General features: G+C 42.5%; 2 protein-coding genes across 10 annotated transcripts in view; one reads left to right on the top strand and one right to left on the bottom strand.

Moving 5' to 3' along the window:
* The window catches only part of ECI2 (enoyl-CoA delta isomerase 2), a 65,113-nt gene extending 57,336 nt beyond the window's left edge, over positions 1–7,777 (top strand). For all 9 annotated transcript variants that reach the window (XM_061591138.1, XM_061591141.1, XM_061591097.1 and 6 more), the window contains one exon: positions 5,712–7,777. In XM_061591138.1, the coding sequence (XP_061447122.1) occupies positions 5,712–5,867 (156 nt within the window). In that variant the 3' untranslated portion in view covers positions 5,868–7,777. The remainder of the gene's footprint in view (positions 1–5,711) is intronic.
* Positions 5,993–21,236, bottom strand: LOC133377235 (testis expressed protein 56-like). The gene is made up of 3 exons (XM_061610846.1): positions 21,011–21,236; positions 11,148–11,331; positions 5,993–6,284 (listed from the first exon to the last, which is right to left on the bottom strand). Exons 1-3 carry the CDS (start codon positions 21,234–21,236, stop codon positions 5,993–5,995), a joined length of 702 nt encoding a protein of 233 aa, XP_061466830.1.
* Positions 21,237–23,595: the final 2,359 nt, after the last annotated feature.

Here is a 23,595-nt window from a genome sequence, read left to right as displayed (position 1 = left end):
TGTTGGTGGTGTTCTTACTTTGCTTCATTCCTGTGTTACTAATGTTTCTACAGAGAATCTAAACTAGAAAATTTTATTTCCCTCATTATTCATCCTAGAAATCTGTGTCAAATTTATTTTTATGAATTTCAACACCTTTTTATTGGTCAATGTCATATGATGGTGAAGACAGCCTTTTGTGTTTCAAATTGGAGGTTATGTTCTACTTCTATTTTGGGTGCATTAACAGTTGGATCTGAAACTGCAGTTTGATGTAAAATCAGACGGATTACAATATCTTGCTATTTCAGCAATACTCTAGGATGCATGGAAAACAGAGGATGCATGTTTTCAGCCTGCTATGTTTAAACCACTTTATTTAAGGCAAGGTGGACATGGTCAATTAAAAACATAGAGCACACCTAGCATTTTGCTACAATATATTTCACCTCCCACTGTTTTATCTTGTACAAATTAAGACACTCCTGAGGTCCACTGGAGACTATTCTGCAGAATAGTCAGTGCAATCATTCCACAATTATTTTTGGAGGTTTTTTAGTGTAAATGTTGCAAAGTGTTGCTATACTTCACATATTCACAGAAATAGAAACAAAAGAAAATGATTTCCTATAGGAAACTTCACTAAAATTGCAAAGTACATCAGACATATTTAAAGTGACCATCTGAACGATATCAACTGTCTTAATAATGTTGCTTCCTCCCTGCTAAAACAAAATCAGCACAGCGCATGTCTTCTTTCCATTATTTGGGCTGATTGCAGGTATTGTCACCACTCACCATATGCTCAGAGGCACATGTTATCAAATTCTTCCAAGCTACACAGCATGTGGATTGGACTGTGAAAGACCAACCCAAATTGTGTTTGCATTTTGACAAATTTGTAGGGCAGTACAATATCTCAGAGAGGAGGTCAGGTGTCCTGCTCCCCTGGTGCATTCACTATGGCTGCCCAATTTCCCTGATTTTTAAAGTTTGATAGAAATATCTGTGGGCTAAAGGTATGTTCTTAAACCACAAGGTTTTTTGCCTATTAGTGCATTTCCCTGCTTTTTAATCTGGGAGGTAAGAAATGGGATCCTGTGCAAGTTTGCTAAGAATGGATTGATAATTTGCATGCTTATTGAGTTCAGTGGGATTTACTCCCCTGCAATCATGCTTAGGATAGGTGAAACTGACCACAGGGGATAGGGAGGGGAGGAGGAGGAGAAGGAAGGTTAGGAAAGGCAGAGGGGAGGACTGGGATGGGAGCAGGCAGGAGGGGGAGGGGAGGAGGAGGACAGGTTTGATCATTTACATGTTTATTGAATTCAGTGCAATTTAGTCCCGTGCAATCATGCTTAGGATAGGTAAAACTGACGAGGGGGGGAGGGAGGGCTGGAGTGGGCAGGGGAGGAATAAGAAGGAAGAGGGGAGGGGAGGAGGAAGGGAGAGGAGAGGGGAAGGAGGAGAAAAGCACGTCCGATCATTTGCATGCTTATTGAGTTCAATGGGATTTACTCCTATGCAATCATGGTTAGGATAGGAAAAACTGACCATGGGGGTGGGAGGGGGAGTGGTGTATTGGAGGGCGGCAAAGGAAGGGGGAGGGGAGAGCAAGTTTGATCATTTGCATGCTTATAGAGTTCAATGGTAGTTACTTCCGTGCAGTCATGCTTAAGATAGGTAAAACTGACCATGGGGAAGAGGAAGGGGATGGGGAGCAGGGGAAAGGGGAAGGAGGGGATTGGAAGGGGATGGGGACGGAGGGGCAAACGAAGGGGAGGGAAGGGGCAAGAGGGAGGGGATAGGAGGGAGGAGAAGGGAGGGCGGGTTTGATCATTTGCATACTTTTTGAGTTCAGTGGGATTTATTTCTGTGCAATCATGTTTAAAAATGGAAATGGACTGCCTTCAAGTCGACCGGACTTATGGTGACCCTTTGAATAGGGTTTTCATGGTAAACGGTATTCAGAGGGGGTTTTACCATTGACTTCCTCTGAGGCTGAGAGGCCGTGACTGGCCCAAAGTCACCCACTGAGCTTCATGGCTGTGTGGGGATTGAAATCCTGGTCTCCCAGGTCGTAGTCCAACACTACCTGGGAGAGGGGCAGGGAGGGATTGGGTGGGTGGGCGCTGGGCAGAAGGGAAGCCCCTTTCCTTTCCAAAAGGAAAACATTGTGAACAGTATCATTGCTTTTCAGCATTTCCTCCACCTTTCTATTCTACAGCAGGCACATGTAGTCTCCCACCCAAATTTAAACCAAAGCTGTCCCTGGCCACATCCACACCAGGCCTTTATTTCACTTTGGACAGTCATGGCTTCTCTCAAAGAATCCTAGGAAGTGTAGTTAGTGAAGGGTGCTGAGAGTTGCTAGGAGATGCCCTGTTCCCCTCACAGATCTTCAATCAGAGGAGCTGACTGTTAAACCAGTCTGGCCAGTGGAGTTCTCTCAGTGGAACAGGAGTCTTTTCTCAGCACCCTTTACTAACTACACTTCCCAGGATTCTCTGAGGGAAGCCATGACTGTCCCACGCGAAATCGAATTCTGGTGTGGGTGTGGCCCCCTGATTAGACAAGCCCAGAAGCTGTGAGTCTGGCTTTTAGAACTCTGACAGTTGGTTCTTACTGAGCATGCCCAACGTTATCATAGGGTTCCAGCCAAAATTTCTTAAATTAATTAAAAATCAGCCAGGCATTTCTTTAACTTTTAAATTGCAGAAGATCAAGGTCAGAGTATGGGGCAAGATCAGTATTAGGATTACAGGTACTCTGTGAACATGGCTGAGTTTTAATGAATTTCAACAGATTATGAGAACTTTGACAGAAAAAAGTCCAAAAGGGCTCTGGGGTTTTTCTCTCTCCTTTTATACTTTGAACTCTCCATTCTCTGACTGTTTTGTGTATCACCATGAAAATTGAGAGGGTTGTTAAGCAAGCGTTTCTGAGTTCAGGACTCTACTTTTTGTAAGGTTTTGTTTTGAAATGAGCTTATGGGAAGCATCAGAATGGCATGGGGGTATTTTCAATTTAACATTGCGGAATGTGAAAAATCCACACTGGCTATAGTATACAGCCACTCTTGTGGCTGTATAATATACAGGGAAAGCTAAAGGGTCTAAAGTAGGGTTGGGGAACCTTTGGCCCTCTAGATGTTGCTGAACTACAACTCCTAGCAGCCCCAGCCAGCATGGCCAGTGGCCAAGTGTGCTGGGAGTTGTAGTGCAGCAATATCTGGAGTGCCAAAGGTTCTTCACAGCTGATTAATCTGGAAAGGGGTCTTGGAGAGCCACAAAGAGTTTATTTAAGTCTAGTCTCTGTACAGCTTTCATATTGAATTTAGGTGGCTATCCAGCCTATAACATATGACTGTGATAGATGCAACATTGCTATGTCCTGGAAGGTAGGATAAAACTTTAAATAAATAAGTTACAAATAACATATAACATGATTCAAGTGTGACCTCCTCCAGGCTGTGTAAGTTGCAAAAAAAACCTATGTTATTCCAAAGTAAGATTTGACTCTTTGGCTTTGTGTGTGTTGGTTTGTTTCTCTTTTGGCCTTTAAATTGAAGATTTGTGTCTTTATTTTTATTAAAAGTTTTTTTTAGAAAAGTGATAAATAGTTAAATTATATGTCATAATCTTTATGAATCATAGTTATCTAGGCTGAGATCCAATTGTGGTAATCTGATTGCACCACTGAAATCTGCTTATGCAATGTGACTTCCAGTATCTCTTCTCCAGCCCCCCAAATGCCCCCCCCAAATTGCTCTGGATGGTCCCCCAGCCTGCTGGAGCAGAATTTGGGGATGCATGGGGGCTGTAGGGGAAGGAGAGGAAGGAGAAGCCCTGCTGCATGAGCAGATGCCTGTTTGCTCTGTGTTGGAGATCTCACCCAAAATATTTTAAGTTCGAGATGTTTCTAACATCTTATATGGATATCATTTGTTATTAGATTCTTTTAACTCTTACATACTATGTTGTACACATTTAATAAATTTATTTTTTTAAAAAATCACAGGCATGGGTTCAGTTGGGCTTAGTTGAGGCAATGTACAAGACAGCTTGTTATGTGCCTTCAAGTGGATTACGACTTATGGCGACCCTATGAATCAATGACCTCCAATAGCATCTGTTATAATCCACTCTGTTCAGGTCTGTGGCTTCCTTTATGGAATCAGTCCATCTCTTGTTTGGCCGCCTTCTTCCCAGCATTTGAATGATTTTAGAGAATCTTCTGCTTCGCAACCCTGGGTGAACATTCTTTTCTAACAAGGGTAATTTAAGGAGGATCTCTTCCCCGGATCATAAAGGTTGGGAGGAAGAGTTTTCGGATGATTTGGGGACCGAGCTATTTAGGGCTATAACAGTACTGTCCTTTCACAAACATATCTCTTGGGCCTTTTTCAGATTCTTTTTTTTTGGGGGGGGGGGTTCTGCCAGACAATGGAGATACAACAGTAATGATTAAACTTGGGTTCCATCTGTCACTTTTACCTGCCTTTTTTATGATCTACTGATTGACTTGATCACTTAAATAACTTTAGTGGTCATTAACAGCTTTCTCCTGGTACAGATTGGAGTTTTTATAGCTTTATTAATTTAATTTTCTGATTCATATAGTGAAAAACCTATCAAAATACGAAGTTACTAGGGGCTTTGCCCGTGCATGCTTTGCACGCCACCCCCTGGGACTCTCAAACACACATACACACCCAGGCAACTCCCATAGTGCCCCCCAGGCACTCACCTCTGCCCCATTTATGCAGCTTGCTGGCCTCCCACCTGCCCAGGCTGCTGCCACCACCCTGTAGGCAGCTTGCTGGCCTCCTGTATTGTTGCTGCTGCCCATTCACCTTCTCCCACTCCCCGCCTGCCATCCTTGCGTCCCTCACTCCCTTGCCTTGTTTGCCTGCAGTCCTGATGCTGCGCCTCGCCCTCATGCATGACAGTGTGATGGCTTACAAAAATATGTAGTTAAATTAATTATACGGTATACAAGCAGTGAGAAATGCTTGTGTTGTTTAGTTCATTTAGAGAGCATGTGCGTAGAATAAATAAAAATAAACTGAGCATGTGTTCTTTCCCAATAAAAAAAACTTTTTTTCCTTAGGTCATGGTATATTGTCTCTGCCTGGGAGTTCTAGAAGACAAATTATAGTAACAGCAGCCTGAAACTGTCCCATTTATAGCAAAGTCAGTTTTAACAAGTATCCATGTTAGAACTTTGGGTTGGGGGGACATTATCCTGGTTTGCTGTCTAAATACTTTACCCTACAACCATCCAATCCACAAACAATCAGACATTGACCAATCTGTTTGAATCCCATTAACAGTAACATCTGTTCTTTCATCTGTTTATGGATTCAGGGTATTTGTTTCTTACTGAGGTTATTATTGACACTAAATGACATTTGGCAATTTAACTCTGGTGAGTGTTTTCTACTGTGTGAAATCTGTTGGATTATGCTGCAGAAACTTACAAGCAGAAAGGCATGGAGAGACCAACATTATGTGTCTTACACTGCTGCTCCCCACCTGCTTTTCATCTTGTATGTCTTATCAAGGACACATGTGGCAGTAGTTTTGCTCCTATATAAATGGAAGAGAATTTGCTCTGCCATTTCTTCATGCCAGACTATAGTTTTCACCTTATACAAATATTACTTGGAATTGCATGTTTCACACTAACTGTGGGCTCTTCATTTTCTCTCTCTCTCTCTGTCTCTCCAGTCTTTGGTGATCTCCAAGCAGTTAATACGAGGAATTGAAAAGGAGAAGCTTCATGAAGTTAATTCCCAAGAGTGTGAATGTCTCAAAGAAAGATGGCTATCTGATGAGTGTATGAATGCCATTACGAGCTTCTTTCAGAAAAAGTCAAAGCTCTGATTTCTTGCCAACCAGGCAAAATAAAATTTCTGTAAAACATTTTACTTTAAGAAAAAAAATCTAATTAAATTAATATTTTGGATACATATTCAGATTGTGCCTTGATACTGACAAGTGTAATCCGTTTAATGTACTGATGACACAGTTGCTGCTAATGTCACAAAGCTTTTTGTTTTTTGGAATTTCGATCTTTTATACTTGGACATGAATTTGTGATGCCAAAAACATCGCATACCTCTCTCTGGACAATCAGGTGGGAAAGCGCTCACTGCTTTGCATGCAGAGCAGATTTCTTTGAATATGACGATGACTGTTTGCCTTCCAAAAGGGGTCACTGATTCAATATCACCAAATTTTGCAAGCTCTTGAATAACTGATTGCTTGTCATAGTGGCCTGACATACTGTTGGGTGTCCATCTATTGTGGAGGGGGAAAAGAAGATAGCATTTGGGTTAGTAAAAAAATTGAATTAAAATTTTTTGTTTACAAACGCCTGTGGTAACAACAAATACTTGACAACTTTATAGCAGTTTTATGTATTTTTTTTTAATTCAAATACTTTTTTTTTTTAAATTTGAATTTTTTAAAAAAAAAGTATTTAAAAAGTATTTGAAAGTATTTTGGTATACAACACTTGCTCAGTGTCTTGGGTTAATACAGTCCTTTTGAAAACTGTGGTAGGCACTTGTGGTATCTTTGGTCTTTATATTTGATTCCAGAATCAATAGAAATATCTCATCATAAAGCTGGGAATCTATACAGTCTGAAACCATGAATGGAAGGCTTTAAAATTAAACAATAAAAGCTGAAAGGAGATGTGTGTGAGACAGTGAAGGTTTACTGAAGAGTTTCATTCTGCAACCCACCCACCCCCGAATCATATGTGCGTTGCATGAGTTGCAACTTGTTCAGCAGATGTTAAGGGCAAGCTAGACAAGATAATGGAGATCTATTTGTGAGATCCAGATGGAGGTCATGGTGCTGCAGAAGGGTTAGCATTTGGCTATTTCCTGCACCATTTTTCTACTGAACCCTCCCCCCCCCGCCCGCTGTAATTTGTACCTAGGGAAAACATACATGTATGTAGGCTATACCAACCATGGTCCCAATCTCTGTTGGAGGAACCTCCATGGCTGCTATTGGCCCAAAGTTAAAGAGACCTGAGATCAAATCATGGATCTCTGTCTTACCTAGTTTGGTCATTAGCATTTAGCTAAATCTGATCTTATAGCACATGTGGTTCTACCTAAGTTTTTGTTGTAAGCCAACAGTGGGGAGGGAACCTGTGGCGCTACAATTGTTGGTAAACTCCCATCAGCCCCAGGCAGCATGGTGAATGTCAGGGATGATAGCAGCTGTTGTCAACATGAAGGGCCACAGGTTCTTCCACCCCAGCTATAAGTAAACTTAATTGCATCTTTCACTTGGATTATTCTCTGTTCTGCCATAATGTTTCAGTAATTTAGTAGGGTAGGTGTTTACAGATCTGGGAGTAAGTTTTGCTTATCCTTGTGCTAATTTTTTTCACCACACTGCACACTAAAAGCTATTCTTCCAATTCATGCACATGTTATGATCTATTCAAAGTTAACATCGGTAAAATGAATAATAATTTCTATAGTGCCTCTATTCTACAAAATTATTTATAGTCCTTATTTGATTCATGTTCATACTAACACTGAGACAGGTAATTTAAAAATTGGATTTTATAGATATGGAATGGAACCTGTAAGATAAGATTTGTCCATGACTGAATCTTCAGTGAAGCCTATCCCAAGTGTTCAACAGTCTGTATATCAGAGCATAATTGGACTTCATGTGCCTTGCACCTATGTGTACAATTTCAACCATTGTTATGTATTCAAGGGCATAACATGATTTCAATAAATGCTAAATATATCCTATTGCAACTTTGAATCTACAAATTTGTCTAGATTAATCTGAAATATTTATAGGGATCTGTAGATTTATTTAGATATCCCTAAAAATCATGCTAACTTTTTAAAGGTCACTGTTTTGCTAAGCTTTTTTGACTTGTAGTAAACATGCCCATTTCTTCTGGACCCCTGCTTCTCCTACTAATTCCTTCTGTTTCTACTGATCATGAGGATGAGCAAAGAGTTATGCTGGGGTACTGAAACCCAGCCCTGTTGACCATGGGCAATTTTATTCAGCATTGCTTCAGCTTCTGAGAGTCACCAAGCATTGCCTGCAAGTAGGTATGGGGAGCCTGTGGCCCTCCAAATGTTGTTGGTCTCCTATCATTCCTGGCCATTGACCATGCTGGCTGGGGGTGATAGAAGTTTAGAGTCCAACAACATCTGGAATGTCACATGTTCCCCACCTACACATTGGAGGATATCTTCACATCCCTAAAGGCTAGAAATGTTCTTATTTGTAAATGAACGCTGAGATTCTCATGAGGCTTAATTTTACACCCAATACATTTTCTGCACTTCCATGGGATTACAGTACACCATGATGAACATGCTTTCAAAGTCAAACCACCGGCGATGTTCAGTCACATGAATGTCTTCTGAATGGTGTGTGTTAAATCTAAAGCATCTGTAGCCTGGAGCTAGGTCATTTCCCCCCATCAAAATCACACCCCCAACCTGCTTTTTGGGGGGAAAAGATACAGGAGCCCATATCGTCGTTACCCAGCCACCTCCCAAAAAATATAGGGCAAAAATCGATGTGATGATTTATGTAAGAAAAATAACGTGCAGAGAAAATGACAAACCCCACTCTGAAAAAACATCTGCATCAGATTTTGGTTTAGAATATAAATTCTGCATATAATTGGGAGTGTTTAATTCAGTTAATATTCTCTAAAACAGTTCCATTTTCAAATCCTACAGGACAATAAGCAGAATATATTGGGGCAACCTACACAGGTATTTTGAACACTGTTTTGATGCAGTTCCTTGTCGTGCATGCAAGCTACATTTTGAGATGGATTTAAACCTTAAGAATATTATTCATAGCCTAATAAACTGAGACATAAAGTGTTCCATACATATTCCAGTCAAACAAGCATTTGTAGCTCTTAGGGCAAGGAAGATAAATTCCAGCTTGATGTGCAAAGATGGGAGAAATCAAAAGAGGCGCTGAGGTTCTGCATATCTAAGAGAAAAATAGCAGGGGGAGAACAAACCATCAAGGCCACATACATAATCCACACATTGAAAGGGAAAACATTTTTAATGGAAAAGTTCTTGGATTTACATTTGTAGTTCCCAGTTCCATATCCACTTCAAGAGCTTCTTTGTGTAACAAGAAAAAAGCACTAGAGTCTGATATTTGGGATTCTATTTTGTTCCGCAGCTTCCAGTGTTTTAACAGGTACAAATTGCACAGGGTGTTCTGTTCCAGAGAGCCATTGCATAATAAAGTGTGACCTGATTATTTCCTAGCCATTCATTTAGTTTTTCATATTTTGGAGGCTCCAATATTCACAGGTAGAGATACCTTTCAGAGTTTAAGCAAAAGGCATTTTAACTAACTGCCTGACCAGTTGGAGTATTCTGGTATAGTGTGCCCCTCCCCCTTGCAATTTTAATCGGCATACTTGCTGTTTCTCCCCCTTCCCTTATTTTATATACTCCTTTCGAGTAAACTGCTGCATTGGATTTCTGCGCTGTACTGGTTTCTGGACACCCTGAAGGGCTTGATGTCCCCGCACATTGCTTAGACTGTTTGGGCTACTCTGCTGGTTGTTAACGTGCCTGGGAGAGCAGGAGACTTGGAATTCAGCTGGCTGTTTCCCTACTTCTAAGGAGACTGCCGCAAGGCAGTGGGAATCTTGCATCCTTTGCCATAGGTGACACACGCATGGTTGATGTCAATTAGAGAGGGAAAGAGAACTAGGATGAGACACTTATTGCTACACCTGTTGCTGCTAGGCTACCATATAGTGGTGGCACTGGAGTGGGGTGGTGCTGTCGTCCGCAGTGTCACAATCCCTAGTTCTAGTTGAAGAATAATCTGTGCAATTAAGTGCTGCATGTTTGTTCAGCATCTAGATAAGATGTTCAAGAGCGGAAGGGGGGCTAGATTTGGCTCCCCCTTTCCTGCTAAACAGCTGACTAGTGGTCTTTAGCTTTTTTGTTTTTTGAGGACTCTGCATGCTTTCCATTGCATTGGGGCCACATTGTAAGCGGTGTTCATTTACAACAGTGATCATTTGGGCCAGCAAATACTTGCAGCAGATTTTTCAGTATTTCAGTTCAGAAATTCCTTGTCCATATATCACAAGCATAAAAATCTGAGCACTCAAGTTTTCATCACCTTGTTGCTTACCTCTTCTAGAAAACTAAAGACAAACACCTCTTGGCATGTCACATATTAATAACTTTAAATACGTTTGCAGTCTCTGTGTCTACATAGCTTTTGATTACTGGAGAAGAAACAAAATGAAAATAGACTGGCCATATAGCAAAATAATTCTGGAATAACTTCATTATTGACCCAATCCAAGGGAAAGAGGGTGGTCTGGAAGAGGCCACTTTTCCTTTGAGTGCCTCTCTCTCTCTCTCTCTCTCAATACTGCACAAGATCTGGTGGCAGGGAATTCATCTCTCTATGTAATGGAATGAGGAAGGGCTGCAGCTCAGAAGTAGAGCATCTGCTTTGCATACAGAAGGTTCCAAGTTCAGTCCCCAGTATCTCTAGGTATGGCTGGGAGACACTCCTGCCTGAAACCCTGGAGAGCCACTGCCAGTCAGTGTAGATGGTGTTGAGCTAGATGGACCACTGGTCTAGCTCCATATAAGGCAGCTTCCTAACATTGTAATAGGTTTCCAGCTAGAGACTGTATGTATTATACAGCCATGAGAGTGGCTGTATACTATAGCTAGTGTGGATTTTTCACATTCCGCAATGTTAAATTGAAAATACCCCATGGCACATGTTACCAAATTCTTCCAAGCTACACAGGAAGTGGATTGGACTGTGAAAAACCAACCCAAATGGTGTTTGCATTTTGACAAATTAGTAGGGCAGTACAATATCTCAGAGAGGAGGTCAGGTCTCCTACTTCCCTGGTGCATTCACTATAGCTGCCCAATTTCCTTGCTTTTTAAAGTTTGGTAGAAATATCTGTGGGCTATAGGTACGTTCTTAAACTGAAAGGTTTTTTGCCTATTAGTGAATATTATTAGCTATTTGGGGGGGTCCCTCTGAGTGTACCCAAGAAATCAAGGAGAAAGCACAGGATACAAGTGTTCCTAAATAATGAAAAGACACAATTACAAAAACAACCTTTTTATAATACCTTACCTTGCAATTACAGTTGCCAATGGGGCATCCTGTCTGTACACTCCGAAGGCTTTATGCTCCTTGGCAATCTTGTTGGAAAAAAACCTTTTTATTAGGGGCATGTGGTCTGGCTGTGGTGAACAGGAAGCCTCTTGCGGTAGGTCTTTATTCGCCATAAATATGTTAAAGTAGGAGATCTTATAACCTGCAGAGGAATGGGGGAAAACAAGAATTGTTCATTTTAAGTATATTGGTGATGGTGTTAGGTCTAGGTTTCTTAAGGAGCCGTGAAAAATTTCACCCTCATTGGAGGCTAGATGAATCTCTGCTCAGGCAAAAAATAGGTCTGTCTCCCACTGCAGTTTGCTGGAATGTGTGCCTGTGTGCAGAGCTTGGAAAAGTTACTTTTTTGAACTACAGCTCCCATCAGCCTAATCCAGTGGCCATGTTGCCTAGGGCTGATGAGAGTTGTAGTTCAAAAAAGTAACTTTTCCAAGCTCTGCCTGTGTGGTGGTTTTTGTGCACCTTGGCTATCACATTTACTGTGTACATCAGAACATTATTAGACTCTCTCTTATCAGCAAAGGCTAGAAGGATCAATCTGATGGCTCAGAGCTCTAATCAACTGATCCAGTGACCAGTTGCCCTGGACCATCTTAAATTGGCAGTGAGCTCTCCAACTGGTCAGGCTGGCATCTGTCATGATCAAACTCCTGTATAGTGGCTGCATGGGTATGCCAGCTGTGGAATCAGATCTGCCAGAGGCACTTTATTAAAACAAAGCAAGCAGCTGCTTGGAGAGTAATTCAGACAAACATGGAGACACCACAAAAGTCCAAGAGTTCTCTCCCTCCAAGCACTTTTCAGCACATACATATAGTGATTTTCAAAAACACAAGACAGCTGTTTCTAGCCTATTAAGAAACAGAACTTATCATTACATAAACATCTTTATCTGCTTGCGGTTAAGCAGCAGCAGTTTCTCGGAACATCCTGTGACACATCCTTCCAGTACTTTGACAGTGCCATCCTTCCCATCACCCCTTTTGCACTTACACAGTCTGAATCAAAGTTCCAATTTTTTATTCCACACAGCTCTCATGTGAGATGTGTTCAGCCACTAAAACAGGTATGTGAGTACCACTGGTAACAAATATACCAATCTTTGCTCCCTCCAGGCAATCAGGTGGTACACAGGGATCAGGATCCACTGTCAAAGATGGGCATTATATAGGGCCCAGGGCAACAAACAGATGGCTGCTATCATTGTTCCTTGAAGTTGGGTGAGATGCATGAGTGTCAGGTGTTGCATCGTCATCACCTTTAAAGCCATGTGAATTAGTTAAGTGAATTAGAGAGTGGCTGTATACTATAGCCAGCATGGATTTTTTGCATTCCGCCATGTTAAATTGAAAATACCCCCCATACCATTCTGCTGCTTCTCATCCGCTCATTTCAAAACAAACTCCTATAAAACTTATAGTCCTGAATTCAGAAATGCTTAACAACCCTTTTACATTTTCAAGGTGATACATAAAACACTCAGACAGAATCGTCAGTTTAAAGTCCAAAACAACAGACCCAGACCCCTGTTGGACGTTTTTCCAACAGGTCTCATAATATGTCGAGTGGTCTCATAATATTTTGAAATTAATTAAAAATCAGCCATGTTCACAGGGGACCTGTAGTCCTATTACTGACCTTGCCTGATACTGACCTTCATCTTCCACAGTTTAAAAGTTTAAAAAATGTCATGGCCTATTTTTAATTAATTAAAGAAAATTAACATTGGAGTCAATAAGCACAGGCATGCTCAGTAAGGACCCACTGTCAATGTTCTAAAAACCTAACAGCTGTTTGGCTTGGCTAATCAGGAGACTCCTATTCCCCTGACAGAGCTCCAGTGGCCAGAGGGATTTAACAGGCAGCCCCTCTTCCCAGAGAATGCTGGGGATTGTAGCTCTGTGAGTAGGGCATCTCCTAACAACTCTCAGCACCCTTCATAAACTACACTTCCCAGGATTCTTTGAGGGAAACCATGACTGTTTAAACTGGAATTAATGTCTGGTGTGGATGTGGCCAGGGTCAGCTTCAGTTTAAATTTGGGTGGGAGATTACATGTGTCTGCTATTGAATAAAATGGTGGGGGACCCCCCTGTGATGTTCCTATATTAATGTATATAAGGTAAGTGTTGTTGTTTAGAAGATACATGGTAAGTGGAGTGAAAGAGGAGGGGGAGTGAATGGGCAGTAGAATGCGAGATGATTGGCTGAGTGTTTAAAATGGCTGAACGTATAAAAGGAAGAGTGAGAGTGGAATCTGGGGGGAGAAGAGAAAGAGTGGGTTGTTTGGTGGGTTTGAGAGAGTGGTTTGCCAGGAGAGAGTGGAGAAGGAGGGGGGTGGAGTTCGGATTAGTATTGAGTAAAACCATATGCTTATGTGCCTTAAGAAGAAATCTTGTTAATCTTGTTAGCTTTGTTATCTTTAATAAATACTTAATTTGGTTTACCAAAGGCCTGATCCTTGACTGGGGTTTCACAGACCAAAAGGGAGGGTAAGGTAATGACCAAGGCTGAAGGGGAACTGTAACAAATGGTGGCAGCGGTGAAGAGAATAACAATACCAGTATTCAGAGTCTCTGGGAATACTAGTATTAGGACGTGACTGGTGGTTGCCTAGCAGGGGGATCTGTTGAGATCTGTGCTAGAGCGGGGAGAGAAACAATGAAAAAAGACAGTCCGGACTGGTGGAGTCCCTGGTGGTGCCTAGTGACAGGCAGTAGCCACGCGCAGGTAGGAACCTGACAGGGAGAGCCAGGGAAGGGCGTCACACGTGGTGGCAGTAGCGGTGGGATACGAACAACAGAGAATCCAGATACGAATACTAGAGAATCCAGAACAGTGGTGTGGCAAACAGAAATAACAAAACAAGATTTCTTGTGAGAGTGACTGGCAAAGAGTGTGTGGCAAAGAGTGAGTGAACTCAAACACCATGGCTGAATACATAAAAATGAAAAGAGAGGAGCTGGTGGAGAAGTGCATAACATTCAATTTACCTCACGAGGGTAAAGGGGTAGATGAATTGAGGGTAGCACTTATAGGATTTGCAACTGCCCAGCAAAAACAACCTGTCAGGGAAGAGACCCCAGAAGGATATTTAAGCAATCCCGCTTATATAGAGTACTTGAGAGAGAAGTTAAGATGGGAGGCTGAGGAAAAAGACAAGCAGAGGGAGTTGGAAGCTGAGAGATTGAGGATGGAAGCTGATGGGAAAGACAAGCAGAGGGAGTTGGAAGCTGAGAGATTGAGGATGGAAGGTGCAGAGAAGGAAAAACAGAGGGAGTTGGAATTTGAGAGAATGAGAGTGGATGCCGAATTACAAGTAGAAAAGTTAAAATTTGAAAGAGAGAAGTTTCATTCTGATGAAACAAGAAAGGACAGAGATGGAGCAAAAATAAAAATTACTCCAAAGGACTTTGCTGTCTATGAGCCTGGTCAAGATCCTCAAATTTACCTCAGCACCTTTGAAAAAGCAGCTCAGTTGTGGGGGCTACCTGAAGATAAATACATGCAGTATTTATCAAACCTGATTAAAGGGGAATTGGCTGAGGTATACCAATATTTCCCCTCAGACAGGCCCGTCACCTATGCTGAGTTTAAAGAGGCAGTCTACAAAAGATTCAGACTGGGGCCTGATTATTTTAGAAAGCTTTTCAGAAACTGCCAGATACAGACAGGGAGGTCTTTCGTGGAGCTGGGGGCAAAACTGATGGACATATTTGGGAAATGGCTGACAAGTGCAAAAGCTCAGTCTGTGGAGGAGGTGAAAAGCCTCATGATACTGGATCAATTATACCATCAGTTACCACCAGAAATAAGGCTCCTTGTCAAGGACCGTTCCCCTACATCGGTGCAGGAGGCCGCAGAGATGGCGGATCACTTCGCCTCTAATAGAACTGGCTGGTTGGGGAAAACATCAAGAGATTTTAAACCCAGACCATATAACACTGGCAGAAGGGATGTGGTACCACAGAGAGTGAGTCCTCCAGTAAAATCTGAAGGGCACAGGACACCCCAGAGTGGATCTGTGTACCCTAAAAGTGAGGAGAAATTATGCTACAAATGTGGTAGACCGGGGCACCTACGTTTTCAATGTGAGGTTGCCAACCCCATTAGTAATCCTGCTCAGACAAGGGCAGTGAAAACAGAGCCCAAGGCTTTGGAAACAGCGAAAAAGGTTCAATTCTGCCAGATAAACTGGACAGAAGTAACAGACCTTGATTCAAGTCTGAGAGAGGAAGTGAGTGTACAAGGGGCAAATTATTGGGCATTGCTTGATACTGGTGCCGCTCAGACATTACTGAGGCCAGATTTAATAAAATCTGAGGTAATATTACCTCAGGAAACTGTGACTATCCAAGGAGTGAGGGGTCAACCAGAAAGTTTGCCTGTGGCCCTGGTGGAAATGACTTGGAGAGGCCGAGAGGGCCGATATAAAGTAGGCATTAATGCCCAGCAACAAGAACCAGTAATACTGGGAAGAGATGTAATGGGCGCCCAAGGAAAGATCTATGTAGTGACCAGACAGCAAATTGGCAGACAAAAAGAAGCCGTATTAAGGGGGGCTGAAACAAACAGGGTGGAATCTGTTAACCCGCCTCAGGTCACCATAGCAGCCACTAGCAGGCCTGCTGAAGGAGACAAACTGTATCAAGTGGTCTCTGATAAGAAAGAAGCAGAGCGATTCAGGGAAGAGCTGCATAAAGATATAAGTTTGAAGCAGATAAAGGAACAAGCTCTGACCCAACAGATTCCTTTCACTGACAAACTGAGGAATCAAGTTGTGTGTGAGAATGGGATTTTATATAGACTGGGGATGCCTGCTGAGAGAAAGGATGAATGTGAACCAGTGAAGCAATTGATAGTACCTAGCAAATACAGAACCAGATTGCTAGAGGTAGCCCACAATGTCCCATGTGCAGGACATCTGGGAATAAAAAAGACCAAGAGGAGATTGGCAGCACACTATTATTGGCCAAACATCTCCAAAGATGTAAAACAACATTGTCTATCTTGTGGAATATGCCAAAAGGTGGGGAAAAGGGGAGTAAAGACTAAGGCACCCTTAAAGCCCCTTCCTATAATTGGACAACCCTTTTATAGAGTGGGAATAGATTTGGTGGGCCCTTTTTCCAAACCCACAAGGCATGGCAAGAAATATCTATTGGTGGTGGTGGATTTTGCCACCAGGTACCCAGACGCAGAAGCACTAAGATCTGTAGAGGCCCCTGTAGTGGCAGAGGCTTTATTAAAAATCTTTATGAGGCTGGGTTTCCCTCATGAAGTGCTGACGGATCAAGGCAGTGTATTCATGGGAGAAGTGATGCAATGTATGTGGAAATGTTGTGGTCTAAAACATCTAAAGACCACTACTTACCATCCCGCCACTAATGGGTTAACAGAGAGATTCAATGGCGTTTTGAAGGGCATGATCAGAAGCTATGTTCAAGATCACCCACAAGACTGGGATGAACGGTTGGGATGCTTCTTATTTGCATACAGAGAAGTCCCTCAGGAGTCAACAGGCTTCTCACCCTTTGAACTCATGTTCACTAGAAAAGTGAGGGGACCTTTGGAACTATTAAAAAATTCATGGGAAGGAACCCTGGGAGAGTACAAAACATCTGTAGTAGATTTTGTATTGGAATTCCGCAATAAATTAACATCAATGATGGAGGTGGTGAAAAAGAATTTGGGTCAAGCACAGCAGAAGCAAAGTTACTGGTATGACAGAACAGCCAGGGAACGTGTGTATGATGTGGGAGATATGGTTATGGCGTTCATACCCAGGAAACATGACAAATTACAGGCTAACTGGGAAGGACCATATACCATCAGAGAAAGGCTTGACACAGTGACGTATGTAATCACCACAGACCAATTAAACAAAAGCAAAGTGGTTCATGTAAATATGTTGAAGCCTTACCATACCAGGGATGCACAGGTGTTGCAAGTTACCTTATTCCCTGAGGGAAGTGGGCCTGAACTTCCAGATTTGGTACAGGAAAGCAAAGACAAAGGAGGGGTAGATCAAGTGGAATGGTCAGAGGAGGTGAAGGAGGAAGTAAAAGAAGAGATTCTGAGAGTTTTGAAAACCTATAGGAATCTCTTTAGCAACAAACCTGGCCGAACCAGTATAGTTATACATTCCATTGATACTGGAGATCATGCCCCAATCAGATCTGTTCCGTACCGTGTGAATGGGAAAGTTTTGAATGAGATCAAAAAGGAGGTGGAAGATATGCTGGAATTAGGAGTGATTAGGGAATCCATCAGTCCCTGGGCCTCAAGTATTGTCCTGGTTCCGAAAAAAGATGGAACGACAAGGTTTTGCATTGATTATCGGCTAATCAATAAAATTACTGTCCCAGATGCGTATCCTATGCCTAGGGCAGACGCAATGTTAGAGTTATTGGGGGCAGCAACCATTATCTCTACACTAGATCTCTGTAAAGGATTTTGGCAAATGGAACTAGACGAGCAATCCAGAGCCAAAACTGCCTTCAGTACACCAGATGGGTTATATGAGTTTGTGACCTTACCCATGGGACTAAGGAACTCACCAAGTTCATTTCAGAGGCTAATCAATACGGTGTTGCGAGGCATGTCAGATTTTGCAGTGGCCTACATCGATGACGTGGCCATTTTTAGCAAGTCGGTGCCTGAGCATGTCCAACACCTGACAACAGTATTGGAGGCCTTAAGAAAAGCAGGCCTCACAATAAAAGCTAAGACATGCCAGTTTGGACTAAAGGAAGTAATCTATTTAGGACATAAGGTGGGGAGTGGGAAAATCACCCCCTTATGGAGCAAGGTGGAGGCAATACAAGCGTGGCCGATCCCCTTAACCAAAAAACAAGTAAGGGCATTTCTGGGTGTGGCTGGATTTTATAGGAAGTTTGTGAGAAATTTTGGGGAAATAGCAACCCCCTTGCATGAATTAACAAAGAAGAAGTGTTCTGAGCGTGTGGTATGGACGGATGAATGTCAGAAGGCTTTTGATCTACTGAAGCAAGCCTTGTGCCAAGGACTTATATTAATAGCACCAGACTATGAGCAACCATTCATCGTGGCTACGGATGCGTCGGACCTGGTGCTGGGAGTCGTCTTGCTGCAGGAGAGAGAAGGCACCAGACATCCAGTGGCATACCTGAGTCGCAAGCTGACGCCGAGGGAGAAAAACTATTCGTCGGTCCAGAAGGAGTGCCTAGCGGTCGTGTGGGGACTGAACAAGTTGCGCCCATACGTGTGGGGACGAAGATTCACAGTGACTACGGATCATCGGGCCTTGTTATGGTTGCAGACTATGAAAAAACATAACACTATGCTGCAGAGGTGGTCCTGGGCCCTACAGGACTATCAAGCGGACTTCCAGTTCATAAAAGGCAAGGACAATGTACTGGCCGATGGACTTTCCAGGCAAGTGGCTGGGACTGCAGTGACATGACCAGACGGAGGAACAAAGAAAGACATTTTCCCCATAGAGACTTTTATTTGTTAACGCGACGTATAAATCCTGGAACAGGAATAATACTCTGCCGTTGTTTTAAGGGGGGGGGAATGTGATGTTCCTATATTAATGTGTATATGGTAAGTGTTGTTGTTTAGAAGATACATGGTAAGTGGAGTGAAAGAGGAGGGGGAGTGAATGGGCAGTAGAATGCGAGATGATTGGCTGAGTGTTTAAAATGGCTGAACGTATAAAAGGAAGAGTGAGAGTGGAATCTGGGGGGAGAAGAGAAAGAGTGGGTTGTTTGGTGGGTTTGAGAGAGTGGTTTGCCAGGAGAGAGTGGAGAAGGAGGGGGGTGGAGTTCGGATTAGTATTGAGTAAAACCATATGCTTATGTGCCTTAAGAAGAAATCTTGTTAATCTTGTTAGCTTTGTTATCTTTAATAAATACTTAATTTGGTTTACCAAAGACCTGATCCTTGGCTGAGGTTTCACAGACCAGAAGGGAGGGTAAGGTAATGACCAAGGCTGAAGGGAAACTGTAACAAATGGTGGCAGCGGTGAAGATAATAACAATACCAGTATTCAGAGTCTCTGGGAATACTAGTATTAGGACGTGACTGGTGGTTGCCTAGCAGGGGGATCTGTTGAGATCTGTGCTAGAGCGGGGAGAGAAACAATAAAAAAAGACAGTCCGGACTGGTGGAGTCCCTGGTGGTGCCTAGTGACAGGCAGTAGCCACGCGCAGGTAGGAACCTGACAGGGAGAGCCAGGGAAGGGCGTCACACCCCCCCCCAGTTATACTGTCCACAATGTTTTCCTTTTGGGAAGGAAAGGGGCTTTCCCTCTGCCCAGTGCCCACCTACCCAATCTCCTCCACTCCCTCTACTTTGTCAGTTTCACATAGACCAGAATGGTGGTTTGCGGTGACTTCAGCATCCATGCTGAGGCTGCCTCAGGTCCAGCTCCAGAGTTCATGGCCTCCATGGCAACTATGGGCCTGTCTCAAATGGTCCTGCCCCTCCCCTACCCCCTCTCCCTCCCCTACCCCCTCTCCCTCCCATCCCCCTTTTCCCTCCTTCCCCCTCCCCTCCTAGTCAGGTCTCCTACTTCCCTGGTGCATTCACTATAGCTGCCCAATTTCCCTGCTTTTTAAAATTTGATAGAAATATGTTGGCTATAGGTATGTTCTTAAACTGCAAGGGTTCCCTCCCTCCACCTATTAGTAAATCCTTTCCTTTGGTAGGAATAGCAAGAATTGGCTTGAGTCTACAATTATCAGGAGGTCATCCAGATTATAGTGTCCATACAATTTACTTCTGGTAATGTTTCTGTAACTCAACCTGCACAAGTTTAATATACATGAAATACAATAGACAAGGCCATTATCTTAGGGTAGCAAAATAATTTGATGATGTGGTACCACTCTTAGAGGTAGGCTATATAATATATTGGGGAGGGATAGGAAAGGAAAATATATTTCAACTTTGCATATATCATAATGGAGAAGAAATTATCATGGCAATGCACCATCAAGATTCTTCAAATCAAACTGCACAACTTGAGTACCTCTTGTCATTTGTATGTCCATTCATGAAGGCATATGTGGGAATTTGTTTCCAATCCCCTTTCATACAGTTTTAGTCAGTATATTACTATTACACCTCTTTAAAAAAGATTCAAGCAAATTAAATGCTCTTTTCTCCCAAAATAATGAATTGAAATTTTTCCAGATGGGCAGTGTTAAAATTTTCTTTATCTAGGGAGGATTAATTTTATTGAAATATAATCCTTTCTTTATCCCTCTTCAGACATTTCTTTAACCTTTTCCAAAGTACTATTAAAGCAGTTTCTGGCCTTCATTATCCTCTACATTGTTAAAAATTAGACACTACTTTTCAAGCTATAGCAGCTAAGAAATTGTGACTCAAGGCGTTCTTTTTCTTCTTTTCTGAACTTGCCACATAACTACTATATTAGTATGAGAAAACATGGTATAATACTATTTCCCTATGGTGATCATCTCCTTCAACCTAGAGGTGTCATCTTTATGTAATAAATATTGGTTAGTTCTAAGGCTAGACATAACCTTTTAACTTGCACACCTGTACCTTTCTTGTGTCAGAACTATTTAAACATTGCCAGTATGTGGTCCATTTTACAATTCATTATTGATATTGAGCTTTATGCATGCCAGAAATCTCCCATTTTCTTCAGTAAATATTTTTGTATTCCCCTTTAATGTTGCCAACTTCTTTAAAACTGCCCCTTGCTCTTTTGCCTTAATAGCGGCCTGCATGCACACATTAGGACCAGCAAAAATGTTGGCAAACCTAGTCCCAACAATGTACACATATTAAATGTATGCACATACGTTTTTCTTGGTCTTCACAAGCACACCGAAGCAGCAGTTCCTTCAGGGGATCTTGCAAATTGTCATGAAGTGCAGAGAGCTTTTGGAACACCTGATACATGTCATCCTCCTTATCACAGCTGTTTAATTCCTGATAAATGACCAGAGGTGGCAAGTTCAACCTAGATCTTGTCATGCACCTGTTGCCTGAAGTGAGGCTTCTCTTCTTTATCATTTGCTGATTCATGACCAGGGGTGGCAAATTCAGGAAAGATCTCTTCAGGGGCATCATCCTGGAAATTATTCCTTCTTTCTTTTTCAAAAAGGTTTGTTAGGAAAGTAGATATCCGCCAGTGGAGAACAACAAACATATTTGTTTCTCTTTCTGTGCCAAAGGCTATTTTCCTTGATGGTGGAAATCCATCTTTCCTGCAGTTGCCACTATGCAATCTAGATGTCACAAGAACAATGTGACATCACAAGCAGGAATGTGGTAGGGAGTTGTGTAGAAGAAACTGTATTGTAGCAGTATGCTTAATGTTGGTACCCCGACAATTACTATCACCTAATTTTCCTTTAATTAAAATAAGCTTAGTTACATAGATGATGATGCTTTGTTTATTTCAGTACAAGACCAGCAAAGTTACATAGATGAATCATACAGACTTTCTCCCACTCCTGTTCTAGTAGTATATGGTTATGTTGGGACAGCTTTGGCCATACACTTTACATGTGATCTTTCTTCTGAATGTATCAGATCTTATTTGCCTGACATTATCAGATTGTCCGGACCAGCTCTACTGCCACATTTAATTTAATTCCACTTTTGTTCTTCACTGTTTCACCGCTTTTGAATGCCAGGTGAATAAAGAATTAGACCATTCTCATCCATGATTTATTAATGGATGAGGTAGCTAACCTGGCATGTCTAACCAAAACCTGGGTGGGGAGCAAGTGGAGGGGTGTTTAGTTTCTCTTAGCTTTGCCCGGTCTGGTACTTGGTGTAGCACCAGGGTAGACCTAAGGGCTGGGGAGGGATGCTCACCATGGTCTATAGAAATCACTCTCCAGGCTCCCTGTCCGACCAAGTGCCAACTGTTTATATCTTGTGTTGGGTCAGCAGGTCAAATTAGGGATTCTACAGGAGTACTATCCACTCAGCTGCCCAACAGTCTCCCTACCTGAGCTCATGGAGGTGGTCTCAGATGTGATACTGAGGACCCCTAGACTGTTGGTTTTGGGGGATGTCAACATTCATGCTGAGACCACCTTGTCTGAGGCAGCTCAGGACTCCAAGCCTGACTGACTGGCTGGGAGAGGGTGCCCTGAAGGAATGGGTTTTTACTTTGGTCCCTTCCCCCTCTCCTGGGGTGTGGCACCTATTAAGATGGTCTGCCTCCTAATGGATTCAGGTGTATTCCAGCAATCCTTGCATTTCCCCCTGGTTGACATAGCTGGTTGTCCTGTCAAAGCCCTGGTTGATCTGTGGAATGCACAGAGCTGAAAGCAATTAAGTAGGCAGGGAGATAGCTCGAGTACAGGTGGATGAAATATCCCAGAGAATGCAATGGAACACTGGTATCAGTGTTCTTTAAGCATATGTGGTGGTGCTAAAGGCACCAAATAAATATTTCTTCTCCACCTCCATTGTTTCATCAATATGCCGTCCAACAGAACGTTTTTCTGGCATTATTACATGATGGCCCTAGGAAAGTGGTTGAACCATCCAAACTACACTGTCACATGTTTGCCAGGCATTTTGTAGATAAAATCATCTCCATCCACCAGGACTTGTATTTTGCCTTTGTAGCAGGTTAATCAAATGATTAACAGTCTTGCCCAGTTTTTTTAGATGGGCTTCCGCTTGAGGATGTGGGCAAGGTGTTTGGTCAGGTTTCTGCAACCATCTCTGTATAGGACCCATGTTCCTGTTGGCTCACTAAAGCTGGCAGAGAAGGGACTGTTGGTTGAACTAGGGAGTGATTAATGCTTCTTTACAGGATGGAGAGGTCCCAGGCCACCTAAAAGAGGTGGTGGTAAGACCAATACTTAAGAAACCTACCCTGGAGTCCTGGGCCCAAAACATTTTAAAAACTTTGGACTGATAGCAGATATCTCCTTCCTAGGCAATAGCTTTGAGCAAATCTAGACATTTCTGGATGAAATTTATTTGGTGGATCTATTTCAATTGGGATTCGGTGTAGATCTGACACAGAAACAACCTTGGACACCCTGTACAATAACTTGTACCAGGAAAGAAACAAGGGTGTGTAACCCTGTTGATTCTCCTTAATCTCTCAGTGGCTTCCAATACAATCAATCATTATATAGCTTTGGGGTTGAGTTGGGGATTGGAGGCACTGCTTTTCAGTGGTTCTGCTCCTACCTTAGTGGTCATCACCTCCAGAAGGTGATGCTTGGGAGGATGTTGCACCAACATTGGGTTCCACAGAGATCAGGTAATCTCCCATCCTTGTTAACATCTATGCGAAAGTCCTGAGTGAGGTCATCTGGAGGTTTGGTATGTGGTATCATTAATATTTATTTATTTATTTTATTATACTTGTATACCGCCCCATAGCCGAAGCTCTCTGGGAGGTTTACAG

Source organism: Rhineura floridana, chromosome 1 (genome assembly GCF_030035675.1).
Source record: "Rhineura floridana isolate rRhiFlo1 chromosome 1, rRhiFlo1.hap2, whole genome shotgun sequence".
Classification (NCBI taxonomy): domain Eukaryota; kingdom Metazoa; phylum Chordata; class Lepidosauria; order Squamata; family Rhineuridae; genus Rhineura; species Rhineura floridana.
Note: the sequence above shows the minus strand (reverse complement) of the source record. Positions and strands in the feature narration are given on the sequence as shown.

Bases quoted from the DNA above. Each gene is read 5' to 3' on its own strand.
- LOC133377235 (XM_061610846.1), bottom strand. From the start codon at position 21,236: ATGAATCAGCAAATGATAAAGAAGAGAAGCCTCACTTCAGGCAACAGG. The intron at 11,332-21,010 runs GTATGTGCATAC...ATTCCTCTGCAG, and splicing joins TTGTGAAGACCAAGAAAAAC to GTTATAAGATCTCCTACTTT. The intron at 6,285-11,147 runs GTAAGGTATTAT...CCTCCACAATAG, and splicing joins TTGGCAACTGTAATTGCAAG to ATGGACACCCAACAGTATGT.